The sequence below is a fragment of the Dreissena polymorpha genome, chromosome 4 (genome assembly GCF_020536995.1).
Source record: "Dreissena polymorpha isolate Duluth1 chromosome 4, UMN_Dpol_1.0, whole genome shotgun sequence".
NCBI classification, from domain to species: domain Eukaryota; kingdom Metazoa; phylum Mollusca; class Bivalvia; order Myida; family Dreissenidae; genus Dreissena; species Dreissena polymorpha.
In genome coordinates, this window is record NC_068358.1 from 61,088,642 (window position 1) to 61,104,083 (window position 15,442).

Below are 15,442 nucleotides of genomic sequence, written 5' to 3' on the forward strand. Positions count from 1 at the left end.
CAATGTTTTGTTGTCATTCTAATAAAAAAATCTACATAAAAAATAGCTATAACATTCAACATCAAATACGCACAAATAACATCATCATACAACATAATTAGAAACAATTGTCTGAATATTTTAGTCTCCATTTTATTTGAAACATTGTTCTGAAAATACCTCAATTAACATCGAAGCTTTTGGTTTTGAGATACTCATCATTTTATTTGTGATTTTCATGGGCTCGCAGTTTTGTTTTTATTCTTGTTGGACCTCGTTTTGCTTCCCGATGCGGATGCATTATTGCCTTGGGTAGTGTTCCGTGATTGTCCATAGGATGTGCTGTAAATAATTAATATGCATTTAATTACGTCCTATTGGTGCAAAAATTTATCATGCGCTTTATTATTTCATTGTCACATGGTACCCTTTTCCAACAAGGGGGCGATTTGAAAATTAAATTATGCCATTTTTTTCCATTGCTTCAACATATTTATTTCCAAAAGATATATTGAACATAAATTGTGATGTTTGATATCATGTATACCACAATAAATTGATATGACGAATAAAAAGGTGAAGCTGGCCTTATTAGCATCATAACAATGAAATAAACATGCAAGCCGTGTCATGCGAAAATTTGTATTATGCCATATGCGACCAGCGTAGCTCCAAACCAATCCGTATATTGGCGACCAGCGTAGCTCCAAACCATTCCGTATATTGGCGTAGCTCCAAACCATTCCGTATATTGGCGTAGCTCCAAACCATTCCGTATATTGGCGTAGCTCGAAACCATTCCGTATATTTGCACAATCTGCACAAGACCAACACTGTCCGCTTAAAACCTTGCGGGACTTTATCATGGACAAAGTTACTGCTGACCAGACTGAGCGATTTCGAAGGCTGGTCTGGAAGAACGCTGATGGCATAAGACCCACTTTAGCATGACCCGGTTCTTATGAATGATGTTCTTTGAAATTGGTTTATAGTTTAAAAAATAACGTAAAAAAATGCACGTACGTTGTTTTTAGATTTACATGTTTTTAACTTTTTTGCAGTGGACACAAAGTTTTTTCAACACAACTCAAAACTGACTACCTACCACAACTCTATTTCATATCGTCCAACTGCACCATAGCTGTAATCACCACGTTTTCCGTTGTCCCAACGCACCTTAAACATGTTTTTCATAAAATAGTTAAAAACATATTTCCACATATTAAACATATAAAGCGATTCTAACAAATACATGACTAAAATGCAATAGCAAAATGGGTCTCAATTGGTTTTGATAATATTGGTTTTGATAATAAAAGTAGTATTCAGAATCAAACAACTTTTAGGAAACACGTATACTCCGTCGGTACAAAAACACATATGATCCGTAGGTACAATCAAAGCGCTGAAGGCACTGAAGTTGTTCGCTATTGCATAATCTTAGAAGCAACTCAGTTTTCAAACTTATGTTATAGTTATTTATATCGCAAGTTTGAAATGAACACAACCCATTCAAATTTTAAAGAGTATGTCTTAAAGCACAGGTCGAGATGTGTGTGACTGTTTATCCTCATATTTATGTTAAAGAGATAACTTAGACAAAATAACAACAATATGTCTTTTTTTTCAAAATTGGTTGCTGCAGATATGTACAGATTTCAATAATAAACTTACCAATGTCATCGCACAAGGTTTTATAAACACTAGACTGGCAAATATGTCCCACAAGCTCTTAAACCTATTGTTTACATAATTAAAGGCTGTCGTCTGCTGCAGTGTACCAGCTAAGTATAAACAGGCAGTGGTAATCGTTCCTACTTGCAGTTGCGGTCCTTAGCGTAGCTAGCACATACTGATTTGAAAAACATGCTCTGTAAATTTAGTCGGCCGCTAACGCGACCAACTAAAAACGATAACCCTATGCTAATTTTATGCGACGTATACTTGTTGATATAATAGGTCATTTTAAAGGGGCTTTGAAAAGCTGAGCGCTTTATTTACCCCAATACAAATATTGTTCTATCTTTTAAACATGGAAACTCCGGTAGTTATGAGTCTACAACTAGGTTAGACGTGTCAATTAAAATGGCAGGCGAATAATAGCATATTTATTGTAGATCGTAATAACGTAGAGAAAAGAAACACAGCCATATACTGCAATTAAATTTGTAATAAAATTATATTCAACGTACCTCTGCAGTTGTGGAATTCATGCGTATTACGACACCTTCCATAGAACAAGATAAAACTTGTGACCTAGCGTCCCTACCTATAAAAATACTTAAACTTAATTTCTAAAATACAATTGACACACAATACAAAACTTACTTACATATAAATACTGAAAACGAGTGTAATTTCTAATTAAATACGGTTTCTCCCAATAAAGCCAAATGAAATTAGTACAATACTTGGTTTCACTCGACAGCCGACCGCCATTTTCTCTTTAGGTTTTAACACACGCTGCTCATCCACGAGCAACACGTCGTATTCTCCCATACCGTATCTGTACTCCGCCGTTATGTCATCGAAATCCCACGTTACCCAAACTTTATAATCTGAAATATTGATTTGCTCATAATGAAATAAAATAGTATATGTACTTTACTTTTCTACAAACACTTTTCACTAATTAAAATTAAAAATGTGTTATTCGTGTCATTAATACGCATAATTGTCAGACCATTTTTTGAGTGTCCGACGACGGTTCCCGGTCCGAAGTTGTCTTGGTCATCAAACCTCCAGTCAGGACCTCGGCGCACGCGGGAACCAATGCACGGAAATTCGTCGTTTTCATTTTCAAAATAAGCCGTGCTCGTTACTTCCTGCCTTTGACCTAATCGTGCCATCGATTCAAGTCGAATGTCTTGCATATCCTCCTAAACAAATATGTATGAGGTTTAATCACATAACTAAGTATTTTTTAAATATTGGACATTTACAATTAAATGAGCATCTAAACAGACAATTAGTCTTGTAAGAAACAGATGTGAAACGGATTTAATTGTACAAATCATGGAAAACGGAATTATATAAAAAACCTTCTTCGAATTTGCAAGTACGGTATTTCCAATATACATTGTATTGGTTAATGATGAAATATAAACAAGTATGTTCATATCTAGATCACTGTCGTGTCTGCCTTAAGATTATATAACAAAACGCACGTTCAAAACTATTTCCAAGTCGTGCGTGTTTAACATTTTCTGGAATTATACAATAGGTGATAAATAAACGGAAAACGCAAAACATGGAACGCAAAATAACACTTATAACCAGCGAACTACTTTGTTACAGGTCGGAAAACATACACCTGACGTATTAATGTGCAGCTTATGTAAGCATAATAACTTTTTGAGAGAAGTGTTTTTAGTGCGCTTTTCAAGTTATTTGAATGCAATTGATATAACTAAAATATGAAACAACCACAAACCTCCAGAAATGTAAATGAAATTTATTGTTAAAATGTCTTTAAACTTTACAACATTATAGGAGATTCAATTCATGTTAATTGGCACACTTTTAGTTAAGCAGCTTCACAGACAACCCCGATTCAAGAGTTGTGCATTATACAAAATTGTCTGCAAATATAAAATGCTACTAACTCCAAGTTATATATAACGTCATGGAAATCTCATAATTTTTAAAAATGAAGCTCCGTACACACAGGTGCCTTTACATTCCGGTAAGTTGTTGCAAAGAACAAGAAGCGTAAACAAGAATTATGAAACGTTTCTTTAATGTTAAGATATCTTCGATGTTAAATCAGTCCGTGCTCACATAGGTTGGATATTTAAGCTTACAATAAAGTCTGTATAAATTCCGGTTGGCAGTTATATAGAAAGGTGTTGATGAAAAGTGGTTGTCTTGTTTTTTAATATTTCAGTTTTCTAAAGAAAATTACAAATAATTGTAACAGATAATAATCCCCCGATTATTAAGTAAGCTTTCGAAGATATGTCTTGATATTGCCGAGAAATACTCCGGGAAATCAAACAGAACTGACGCACACAGGTAGAAGGAAGTAAAATCAACCCAATTTATTCGGTCCGTTTTCGGGGAGTATGCTAAAATAAAATGGAGAGACATTGAAAAAGACGTAGCAAGATATATAAACTTCCAATGAAAAATTGGGGCGTTGTGTTATCAATATAGTGAGATATGTGTTTTATATAAAACATATATTGTTTACATAATCCTCCGACGACTGCATACTTCCACTTCGCATGTATGATGATTCGTGGAACATGGTTGTTTTTGTCTGGAAAAAAAGAAGTAAGCCATAAAAGCCAATATAAGTTCAATACGCTAAAACAAATAATTACATTACAATATGAAAACCATAGTGTCGCTAAATAAGTCTAATAACAAAACAACATAGCTATGACTCTGAAGTTTGTGTTCGATTTAAAACTGGTGTTCACTTAAGACCACGTACGTTTCAACAAAAACCTTTCACAAACAGTGAATTTACTCATATTTGTGAACTAAATCATGCAAGCGTTAAACGGTAATACTAATTAATTTAGGTCCATTGCCATGGAATTAATTAAAAGTAAAAAGTTGAAATCAAAATATAACTTTGGCACCATGGGTATTCATTCTTAGCCAACAAATAATCAATCTCACCGAACGTTTTAGGAAAAATGTGTAAGTTATTAAACGAGGCATCGAGGCAATATTAAATACAAATAACATATTAAAGCCACAGGGTGCTCAATATACCATATGCACCTATCATATTGCAAATATCTTGAATGCCGGTCCCAATGTGTAGTTCCAAGCCACCACGTGACGTTTGTACTGCACAACATGCGTTTCAGTTTTAATTTCAGAATGTTGCGCGGTGTCCATTTAGTGAAGTCGTTTAGTGCATACATAAATATATGTTTATATTACAGGTTAAAAATTTCAGACCTGGTATCAGAGTAGTCAAATGCTTAAAGTCAACGAAACCTCTGTGCATATGGTAAAAATGTCGATTTACTGTTAATATTGTTTTCAAATAAAAAAAGGCATCTTACACAAAGCAAGGTTCTCTTCACCAACCTTCGTCCATCTTGGTAGCCAAAAAGCTTCTTCCGCCCTTCGGTAGCCGTGGCGAGTTTCAAAAAGTCCTTCATGTATAAAAGCATGGATGAACAAACTTGAGTTTTCACATCACTATGTTGCAAACACATTTTCTTTACATGATACGGGTTTTAAACATATGCCAAAAAATAAAAAAAAGCAAATTGTTAAAAGGAATATGCGCAAGTAAAAAACGTTCCATGGCGAACAATGCTTGTCCACAGTTGGTTGCAGTACATAAATTGTAATCAGGCAAGCCAGCATATAGTTCGTTCACTGACAGTCTGACATGTATATGCCATAACTTTTGTGTGGTTCAATTGTTATGTTCGTTGAACCGTGTTTGGTAAAAAGTATAAACAATTTTAATTGTATGCTTTATCTAGTGTTTTTAAAGCAAAAGCTTTCTGTTAATGTCATTAGCACGATCAAAGCTCAGTAGATATTTTGATCAAGCTATAAATTGTAATATACTTTACCTCGTCATAGTCTCCAACGCCGACAAAAAATACCGTAGCACCTTTCTCTTCGATTTGTTGCAGACATCCTAATATTGACGTCATCGTCTGTGGTTAATATTCAAATATTTATGTAAAACTATACAAATACTGTGTTAATAAAATATAAATCACAAATGGCACAAACTGTAAAAAAAAGGGTCAACAACTAAAACATCAATACACATTGTTACATATATTGCACATTTACCTCATCCTTTTTGGTCTGGATATCGGGACCGCCTCGCAGGCTAGTTTCCGTTGGTTTTCCGTCGGTGATAACAATAATTCGCGGACTAATTATGATATTGCCTGCTGTACTTGCAGTGGCTTTTTAAAAACAAATGGTTATTTTATGATTATGTAGTAGTTTTTACTTCTAAATTAAACATGTTATCGTTGTATTAAATAATACAATCGTTCAACATCATTTTTCATTCTGTTTAATTTTGATTTGAAAATAAACTATGAATGTATCTAATTGTGTTATAAATGGGGATACGGGTTATTATTTCTGACACAGGTAACAGTTACATGAACTTATTCTAAGACTGCAAGTGTTTAATCATGTTTTGCTCAACATTAAGAGCAAAAGCAATTGGCATTTAGTCAAAGCACGTGTGTATTCAAAAAGTACGTCTAGTACAATTATATGTACCTCTGCAACTTTTCGCACCCGCTAAGCTAAACCAAAGGCCTGCGAATAGAGGACTAGGTCCGCCAAGTTGAAAATTCTCTGCAATTAGATAATAAGAGGATACTTTATGAACCGGAAAATGCCACCGAAGTAAGCATAAACTTCTAAGATATATTCTGTATGTGTTTATGTACATAACATATTAGTGTGCGCCTAGTGTAACCTATTTTGTCTCGAACGGATGCGTAATTCGCAGTTGCTAAAATTTGATGTTTCGTCTCATGTCCAAATGTTGCCTAACCAACGTACTCCTGTTTAAACCCAATGGGACCAAACTGTGTCAACAGCATTTCCAATCCTGTACACAAAATTTAGGAGTAATGTTACAAAGGAAGCAATCATTGTAAATTACAATATCATGTTCGTTAAATAAGCGCATATTCGCTGTCTATTATGAGCAAAGAATAGCCCTCCTTATACATCTTAACTTTGTATTAATCATGTCAACTGTTTGGATCGAAAGGCTGTAAATATAAATAAAACTAGCATATCGTATATACTTTATTCCAAACCATATCATGATGCTTATTAAAGAAAAATATTTTCCACCAAATGTTGTTTTCGAGAAACCCGTATCAAGGGAAAAAATGCTGAAGTGTTTAATCAATCATGATATTAAATTAGAACTGATATGTACCCAACATATTATACAATAAAGCAAACAACGTAAAGTAACTTTACTCCAGACCATTTAAGCTATGATGGCGTCATGCAAAATGGCGTCGTATTTATTGATTATACAAATCAAGGAATATGTTAACATATTTCAACCTTATCGTATTTTGCTCCTACTTTTGAAGAATGATTCATTAAAGAAGTGTTTGGTTTCAAAACATAATACCAATGTTTGTTTCTTTCGTCAAATATTTAAGAAATATCTTTAAAACATAAGGTTCCGACCATAAATATTTTTAAAAAAGTCGTCTCCAAATAATCAGTTCATCCGTGTGAACATTATTATACTACAAACCATTGAGAAAATCGTTGACAAATGTTTTGGCCTGCGACCACGCGTTCCCAGAAGCCATGCTCTCTGATATGTCGAGACAGAGAACTGTACGAATGGTTTCTTCATCGCTTGTCAATTGATGTGCTATGCAAAAGCATGATAAATAACAAATTAACATTTTTACAATATTTCAGCTTATACATTTCACCATTTAGTCGCTGCAAAATTTAAATCAAATACGCCACGTCCATAAATGTTTACCATTTCATTCATACCTTAATTATTCATCATGTATTCCAATATACACTATCTTCCTTATTGTAATACTAGTATGTTGTTTGCGTTTTGATGATAAACTCATACATAGTTGGTTTTATTGAACTAATATATCCCGTATTTGAGCCTAATTTATGAATCTATATTTCCAAGAATTTCGTGCTAACTGTAAATGTTAAGGTGCTTATTAAAATGGAGTTTCTTTATTTTCAATGTTATATTTTTATTATATACATAAATGCGTGATTAATGTGTCCATTAAATGTAATTTTCTTTTACAAGATTCCAGCCATTTATACAGTTACAGTAAGCCAGAAAAGGCGCATACTAAGTAATTCATTGAAAAAAAATAACGCAAACAGTAAAGAATTTATGCGTAAATAGTAAAAAAGTATCACGTTTTAATACCAGATAATTTTATCTAAACACGTTTGAAATACCAGGGTTTGGGTTTTATAGGTTCGTTAATTCAGGCAAAGTATTCGGAATATAAGAATGTGTTAATACATTTATTTACATAATATATAATATGCACATAAAATGATTCATTAAATGTTTTAAATATTGCCAGTGTACTTGTTTATGATAATAAAGTTGTATTACCTTCCTTTCGCGCATTCTCTGCCAAATACTTCCAATAATCACCGTCGCCAAACACGTGATCTGTATGTGTTTGTGTAATAACGTTTCGTCCTTAATCATGTTTAAATAGAGTGATTTGTGTTAAATTTTAAGAACAAAACACGTGATTGCCAAAAAAAAACAAAAATGTAATTTAATATGCTATGTTCATATGCATCTCAAAATGTAATAAATAAGCATGGATATTATTTTATTTAATTTGACATATAAACGAATATTACAAGCTAACCTGGTGTGCTAGCGGATTCAGTTGTTGATGTAATTTGCCTTCTGGAAACATTTTCTAATGAAAAAAAAACATGCGAACATTTAGAAATATAAAAAAAATTCCCACCCATAATATCAACGGATATTGTAAAGCAACCAGGCACATATAATAAAATTCTTGACAGAGAAACGATTAACAACTAAGAGCATATATATAACTACATATAAACTAACACAACACTTTGTGTGGAAGTAAACATTGTTAATATGCATAAAATGTGTCGCCACCTTTATTGCTTTAGTTTTTGTATCGTATTAATGCACATTACATTCTTCTTTTCAAATTTCAATTTTGTTGCAACTTTTAACGAAGTCATTATTCATGAAACCTATGAATTATTATGTGTATGGTGTTATGATCGATCAATACCTTTTCCCTAGTGCAGGTTTGTTTGATGCCATAGTTTCATTTCCGGTGTGTGTTTCGCTTACGTTTAGAAGGTAATTGGCAGATTCACCGACACGAACCACTGTTCCATTAGTAGCTCCGCCTAAGTGCTCGCGATCGCCCACGTGATCGGCATTTTCTCCAACCGAGGATGACGCATTAGTTTTACTACCGTTTAAGCTGCTTGGCAAACCGCCGTCATAGTCTGATTTGCTTTTAACAACTTCCGTCTGTTCGGAGTTGTCATGTAGCGCAAGTAAGGACTGTTTTAATTCATCAATTCTTGTTTGAATTTGAACGAATCTTTGCTCGTCTATTTCCTCGTTCTGGGGGTCAATTGCATTGAGTTGCAATGCGTTCACGCGCTCCTCAACAGTTTGAAAAGCTGTTACAAAATATAAAAAAACACACACTCTTTTTATAACCTAATGCGTTTGAATCATTCAATTAAAACACAAACGAATGGTTTTTATTATGTGTAAAATAAAAAATTACAGTATATTTTAAGGGGCCTTTTCACAGATTTTAGCATTTATTGAAGTTAGTCATTAAATGCTTTTTATTGAGAAATGTAAACATTGGATCTAAAAAGCTTCAGTAAAAACAATAAAAAAATTAAAGAAAGAAAAAAAAACCTCAACTGGATTCGATCCACTGACCCCTTGGGTAAAAGTCTATCGCCTATACCACTAGGCTATCGGTGAAATGAATTTTATACTATATATAAGCAATTTTCGTAGTATCACAAAATTTAATGACAACAAAATTCTCTAAATTAATCAATCGTTTCGCGTTGCAACGCTTTATAATTTTAAGGTTTTTAAATCGTCAAAACATTCAGAATATGGTTATTTTGGGCATGGTAAATGTTCAGTATTACTGTTTTCTTACAAATATCATAACTACAACGAAAATTTGCGAATCTGAAACATTTTTTTTCAATTTTGTCAATTTACCGAAACGTGAAAATGCCCCTTTAATTATGTAAACACACCTTTTCTTAGTTGTTCAATCTTTGAAGAACTGAAATATAAAATTTTCACGAATTTATTTTGAATTTTGAATACAACACAGTGTAAAGCACAGGGATGTTTCCATAACAAACTTTAACTTTCATGACATAGAAGTTTACTGATCAACTACCCCTACATAAAACGTATAACCGTTATTATAACATTTCTTTAAGGACTATTTTGAAATAAAAATATTGGCCGTTTCGGTCAATGTAATAACTGAACAACAAACTTTATGTTGTTTTCGTGTTTAATGTTTACTCTCTTTTCGATATTTTACAAAATGTATGAAATTACTCACATTCAAAAATATTTACCTGTATTGGCATGCTTCGATCAGAACAATTCATTTAAGTTGTATTAAGATGCACGTATTACGCTTAACATAAATGATTAATCAGAGGACCAGATGAGGAGTGTTCGCGCGTACATTACGCATGCATAACTCACAGCAACAAACAGGAAATAAAACGTTTGAGTATATTTAGATTGTCGGTAGATCACGAAAATAGCGGACTTAAAACATAAACCGAGATAGTGCGACATGTAAGGCCAACGTTTGAAGTCGTTACATGTAAAAGCCAAACACGTTAAATATTCATAGTTGTAACATAAGTGTAGTCCAATAAGTATAACAATTAAGTCTGTCCTCTTTAGAATGGTCGCTAAATTTTTAGCCCCTATTGTAATATCCTATTAGTACCGGTACATCTACCCCATAAACATTCTTGAGTAAATATACGTAAATGTGAGTTGACACTTTTCGAAATAAGCGACTGCGTTCAGTTCAATAATGTATATGACCACTTCACACAGCTTGTCGAATGGTAATGCGTTTTTATAAGCCGTTAAAGCATTTGCTAATCGGAACATATTGTTCAATGCATAGCATAAAGCGCACCCAAAGCAGATTAACTTAAATAACACACCAAACAACCCACCTCTTATTAAGTGCATACCTAACCATCAATTTATTCACTTAGGATCGTATTGATGTCTAAAACTTACCATGTACAGTCTTCTCCACATCCTGTTAAATTGTCCAACCGTTTTAAAATGAACTCCGTTGTAGTATTTATCTCTTTGATATCAGCCATATTCTGCAAAAAGTTTAACAGTACATATTACTCACTTACAGCCAATAATTTATTTACACGTGGTGATGACCTTTTATTATTGATTAACGCATTTGAGTCCATGTCAAAGGTTAGGTCCGTGTCAATGTCAAGATGAGGTTAGGTGTGTCGAGAGTGTTTAAAGATGGTATCTGTGTGAGTATGAAAGCTTTTGAAGCAAGACGTACCGATTTAAGACAAAGTGCGCCATATCGGATTAACCAATAGTTTCGAACTTCTGATTGATTAACATTGTTTCCGACTCTTTCAATTTATAAGATTCACAGCAGTTACTTTCATATCAAAGATATATTTTCATGGTGATGGTGTGCCGGTTGGGTTTTATTTCTTCCATACTTCTACGAAAAGAAAATTGCATAGACCTCCCACACGCCATCTAGAAAATACTGGCAAGTTTGCCCTTAAACGCCTTTCTTACGTTTTAAATTCATCTTATAATAAATCTCATTTTCTTTGCTTGATTTTCGTACAAATTTTAAAATGTATGCGTTACGCTTCTAAAATCCCTTCTAACAAGTCTTATCTATACCCAAATTTTTGATACAGAACACGCCATTCAAAAGATATGCTAGGATATTTTATTGATGTAATCTTGATTATGCAATAAAATATCGAGCCGTTTAGAAGATATCAGTTCGTCAGTAAACATTGGAGTAGTTTCAATGTACAGCAAGGCACTTTTGAAAAACAGAAGGACCTGCACATTCTAACATGAAGCCAATGGAACCAAGTTTATAACGCGTTTTTATGAAAAGCGTTAAAAGTTATTACACACAAAAATGCAATTTGGAAGGAAGCGTCTCTAAAAAAAAAAAATTGTAAATTCTATTGATCTTGTTTTTTTTAAAGGAAGCTGGTTGTATGTTTCCGTCCGTTCGTTAGTTCGCCCGAAAGATGTTTTACTGAAACCGACTCATGACGTCTAAATTGAAGTATGTTTTCTACAAAGCTTTTATACTTAAATGGACTTTGTCTATGTAATCTTGTAAACCCACATCACAAGGGATCAGTTTGGCCTTTAAATTGGCACACATTCAAGCCGCATCATATGTAGTTGCTTGTAAATCGGTCGGGTCTTTGCAAAGGCAGAATTTTATTTATGAGCCGTATTTTTTGGTGTTGAATAATAAAGTGCGAAAATCAAAGTGTTCACTAACCTTTGAATAACATTTGGCTTTAGGCATATTTAATCCAAAGTTAATACTATTATTATTAAAAAAAAATATATTACACGTGTAAATCGCATACTAATTTCAGGGGTGGGGAAATCTAAAAAACCTAAACTTGTCAAAGGACAACCATTTAGGAAATTTAACTTGTCCTTTTCTGAGCTACACTTGTCCGTTTATGTTTATATAAATTATAACGCATTTACTAATTAATGTAAAATATTGTGGAATAAATCAAAATGAGTATAATTTGCTTGTTTCAGTTACATGTTTTTTCACGGGACATTCTTTAAAGCAGTATATTACAAACAATATTAAGACTTTCTCAAAGCTAATGTTATGAAAACATGTGTTGCACATGCAGTATTGAAATCTCAAATACATTTATTTTGTTGCATTTTCCTATCAAAGTGTGTCAAATTACTAACAGGGTCTCATTAAGTTTTCACATAAGTTTTCATTTCTCTGTCACAAACTGTGCAGTAGACTCAAGTAGTTCCATCCTAATCTAAACAATTTAAAAAACGATCCATTTTTACTGTTAAAGTCGTCTGAAATAACACGGTTTACTGCGTTTTGATTCTTAGTCCTATACTTTTATTTCCATCTGATCGTAAAAATAAAGAAACCAGTCTGTACACTGTTTAACAGTCGGGCTGAATGTTGAAAATGCGGTGCACGTTTATTTTTTGTGGGCCGGTTAACTCCATATTTAAGCTTGATTGCTCCGCAAATAGCACTGACAATGTAATCTATAGTCAACATCCGGATTTATAAAACTTAATTACTGCTTATATTATTGTATTCCTCAACCCTATGTTTTTAAAACTGGTTGTCCACGGACAACTTAATCGAAAAAAATCAGTTGCCCAGACAAGCAAATGTTCGACTCGGACAACTCGGACATTTGATTTTGCCACCCCTGCTAATACATTGTATTGTCAGTTGAGCACAAGTCAACAATTTAATATTTGTGTCACACAATTACGTAAACTCATCCTCACTTTAATCAATCTTCCTCCTTCTCCTCTTTATCAATATCATAAAAAGCAGCAGCATAAACCTCACAACCATCACCACTATTATAATTATCATCATCGCTATCATTATAGCAATGTGTATAACCATTAAGTTCAAGATGACGATGAGCAACAGCAGAACATTATCATTATCATCATTACCAATTCGATCTCCATGATCACCGTCTTTATCATTATCGTTATTTCGGAAACGCTTAAAAGCGTGATTTCCACATGGTAAAACCCACAGCAAAAGATGAAAATATATTACTCCGATCTTTATCATTGTTACTCATCAAAGCGATCAATAATGCTCTTAAAGAAATATATTAAAAAACACACACGTTTCGCTAATTATATATGAAATAAATCCAACCAAACTTTCATAATTAATTTAATTTCTTAGAAAAATGTTGTTGTTTTGTGTACATTGTGGAAATTTTCTATATTTTTACAACGTACTAACAAAGGAAATAATCATAAGATTGCGCAACTTTTGTTTGCAGTTGATCCTCGTTAAAGTCTACTCTTAATTTCATATGATAAAAGTTATGCATAACCAATTACATGTACTCATCAACTCAACTATCAAGAACCAAGATCAGGACATTATTATACCAGGTTGAGTGAAAAAAGTTATGTATGAAATTTGACAGAAAAAAAGAATGTACTGCATAATGATGTATTTGCGAGAAGATATTTCCCCCAAAACAATACGATATGATTTAATTTATTTTCAGTAAACTATTTGTCATAAATCATCAAGTATTAGCTATATCAATTGCGATTTTCAATTAAAGAAAATTAGTGTCGTTCCTTATGCCTGTCATTGGAAATTGGTTCAGGTGTTTTGATTTAAAATGCTTAATTCCATAATGGGATAGTAAATCGAAAAATAAACCCATGATTTCCTTTGGAATATTTAATAATGTTTTAAACATACACGTTCATTACAGAAGCATTTATAATAAATTACCTGGGACTATATGTCTGTTGATTATCGCGTTCAATAAGTTATCGAAGTAGAATGAGATGTTCCCCTAAATGTTTATATCACTGTCGATTTATATCACTTTCGATTTCAATGTTTCATTACACACGGTGGTCACACTTACGGTAATCAAATTACGATTAAACGGAGATATTAATTGTGTATCCCGATAAGTTTCCTTTACTTATTCACAATGTTACACAATAAACTTGCGTTTCTTTTGAATACCATAGTCCAAATGTTTACGTCAGTGCATGATCAATCGAAATAGGATGTCAGAAACTAAGCATTGGAACACCTGGTTGAGTCTATATTTAGCAAATCTATTTTTACTAACAATCAAATCATACTTGTATGTTTTAGGTTTTCCGACTTGCATATATATAGCTCGCAAATATTACCATACACTTACGCCTACAATTACATTCTCAAATTTTCGTTGTAGTTATGACATTTTCGCGGAAACAGTAATGTTGAACATTTACCATGCTCTGTAATATGCATTTGTTGCATCTGTTAACGATTTAAAAACCTGAAAATTATAAAGCGTTACAAACGCGAAATTATCTGGAGAGTTCTATTGTTATCGTTATATTTTATGACAAGTACGAGGATTGCTTTTATAAGTATAAAATACATTTCTTACAGTATTGACCGATTGTTTTGGGTGCTAGACTTTTTCTCCAATGGTCAGTTATTTGAGACGAGTTTAGTTTTACTTTTTTCTTTCTTTAATTGTTTTGTTAAATCATTTTTTTTATTCAAATGTTTACATCTATCTATTTAAAGCATTTAGTAACAAACTTCAATGCATGGCGTCAAAATCTGTGAAAGGGTCCTTTTAATCTCTATTAAGATACACACGATTTAATATTACATATTTCAATCGTAATGGCCAAGAAGTATACGCTTTAGTCCGCGAATAAGCGAAAAAATGTTGTATGGTTATGCTAATTTTTCTAGTTTTCGGACACCCTCTTTTTAGCCAAAATATATAATTAATGTTAGTGCCTCAAAATTTTGGGACATACGGAATTACGAACCTGTTTTCGATTATCTTGTGACCCTTCGACCATGTATTATTTTTAAAGCGGATTAAAGTCATAAAACCAGACAGATGAATGCCTGAGAGCAATGGACCATTACATTTGCGTTATTGGGTAACCGGTAATAAACAATGGTTTCTTTCAGCATCGTTAAGAAAGCAAAAAGCTTAATGTTTTTATTTGTTATGCATTATTTCAGGTAATTGATTGTAAAGATGTGAAGTTGTACTTATTTCAATGCAGAGAAAGAAGAGTAAAACACAATGCAATTATCGCACATTGATTTATTGTTTTTATTTCATA

The 15,442-nt window shown here is 32.9% G+C and overlaps 1 protein-coding gene across 1 annotated transcript; it reads right to left on the reverse strand.

Annotated features, from left to right (window-relative positions):
- Nucleotide 1: 1 nt before the first annotated feature.
- On the reverse strand, nucleotides 2-14,394 carry LOC127877917 (uncharacterized). Its single transcript, XM_052424238.1, has 17 exons — nucleotides 14,079-14,394; nucleotides 10,787-10,878; nucleotides 9,760-9,788; nucleotides 8,748-9,150; nucleotides 8,340-8,393; nucleotides 8,072-8,161; nucleotides 7,214-7,336; nucleotides 6,205-6,282; nucleotides 5,758-5,876; nucleotides 5,529-5,615; nucleotides 5,004-5,096; nucleotides 4,172-4,240; nucleotides 2,663-2,858; nucleotides 2,391-2,537; nucleotides 2,172-2,248; nucleotides 1,085-1,155; nucleotides 2-321 (listed from the first exon to the last, which is right to left on the reverse strand). The coding sequence occupies exons 7-17, from the start codon at nucleotides 7,269-7,271 to the stop codon at nucleotides 216-218; spliced, it is 1,101 nt and encodes a 366-aa protein (XP_052280198.1). The 5' UTR covers nucleotides 7,272-7,336; nucleotides 8,072-8,161; nucleotides 8,340-8,393; nucleotides 8,748-9,150; nucleotides 9,760-9,788; nucleotides 10,787-10,878; nucleotides 14,079-14,394; the 3' UTR covers nucleotides 2-215.
- Between the last annotated feature and the right edge of the window lie 1,048 nt (nucleotides 14,395-15,442).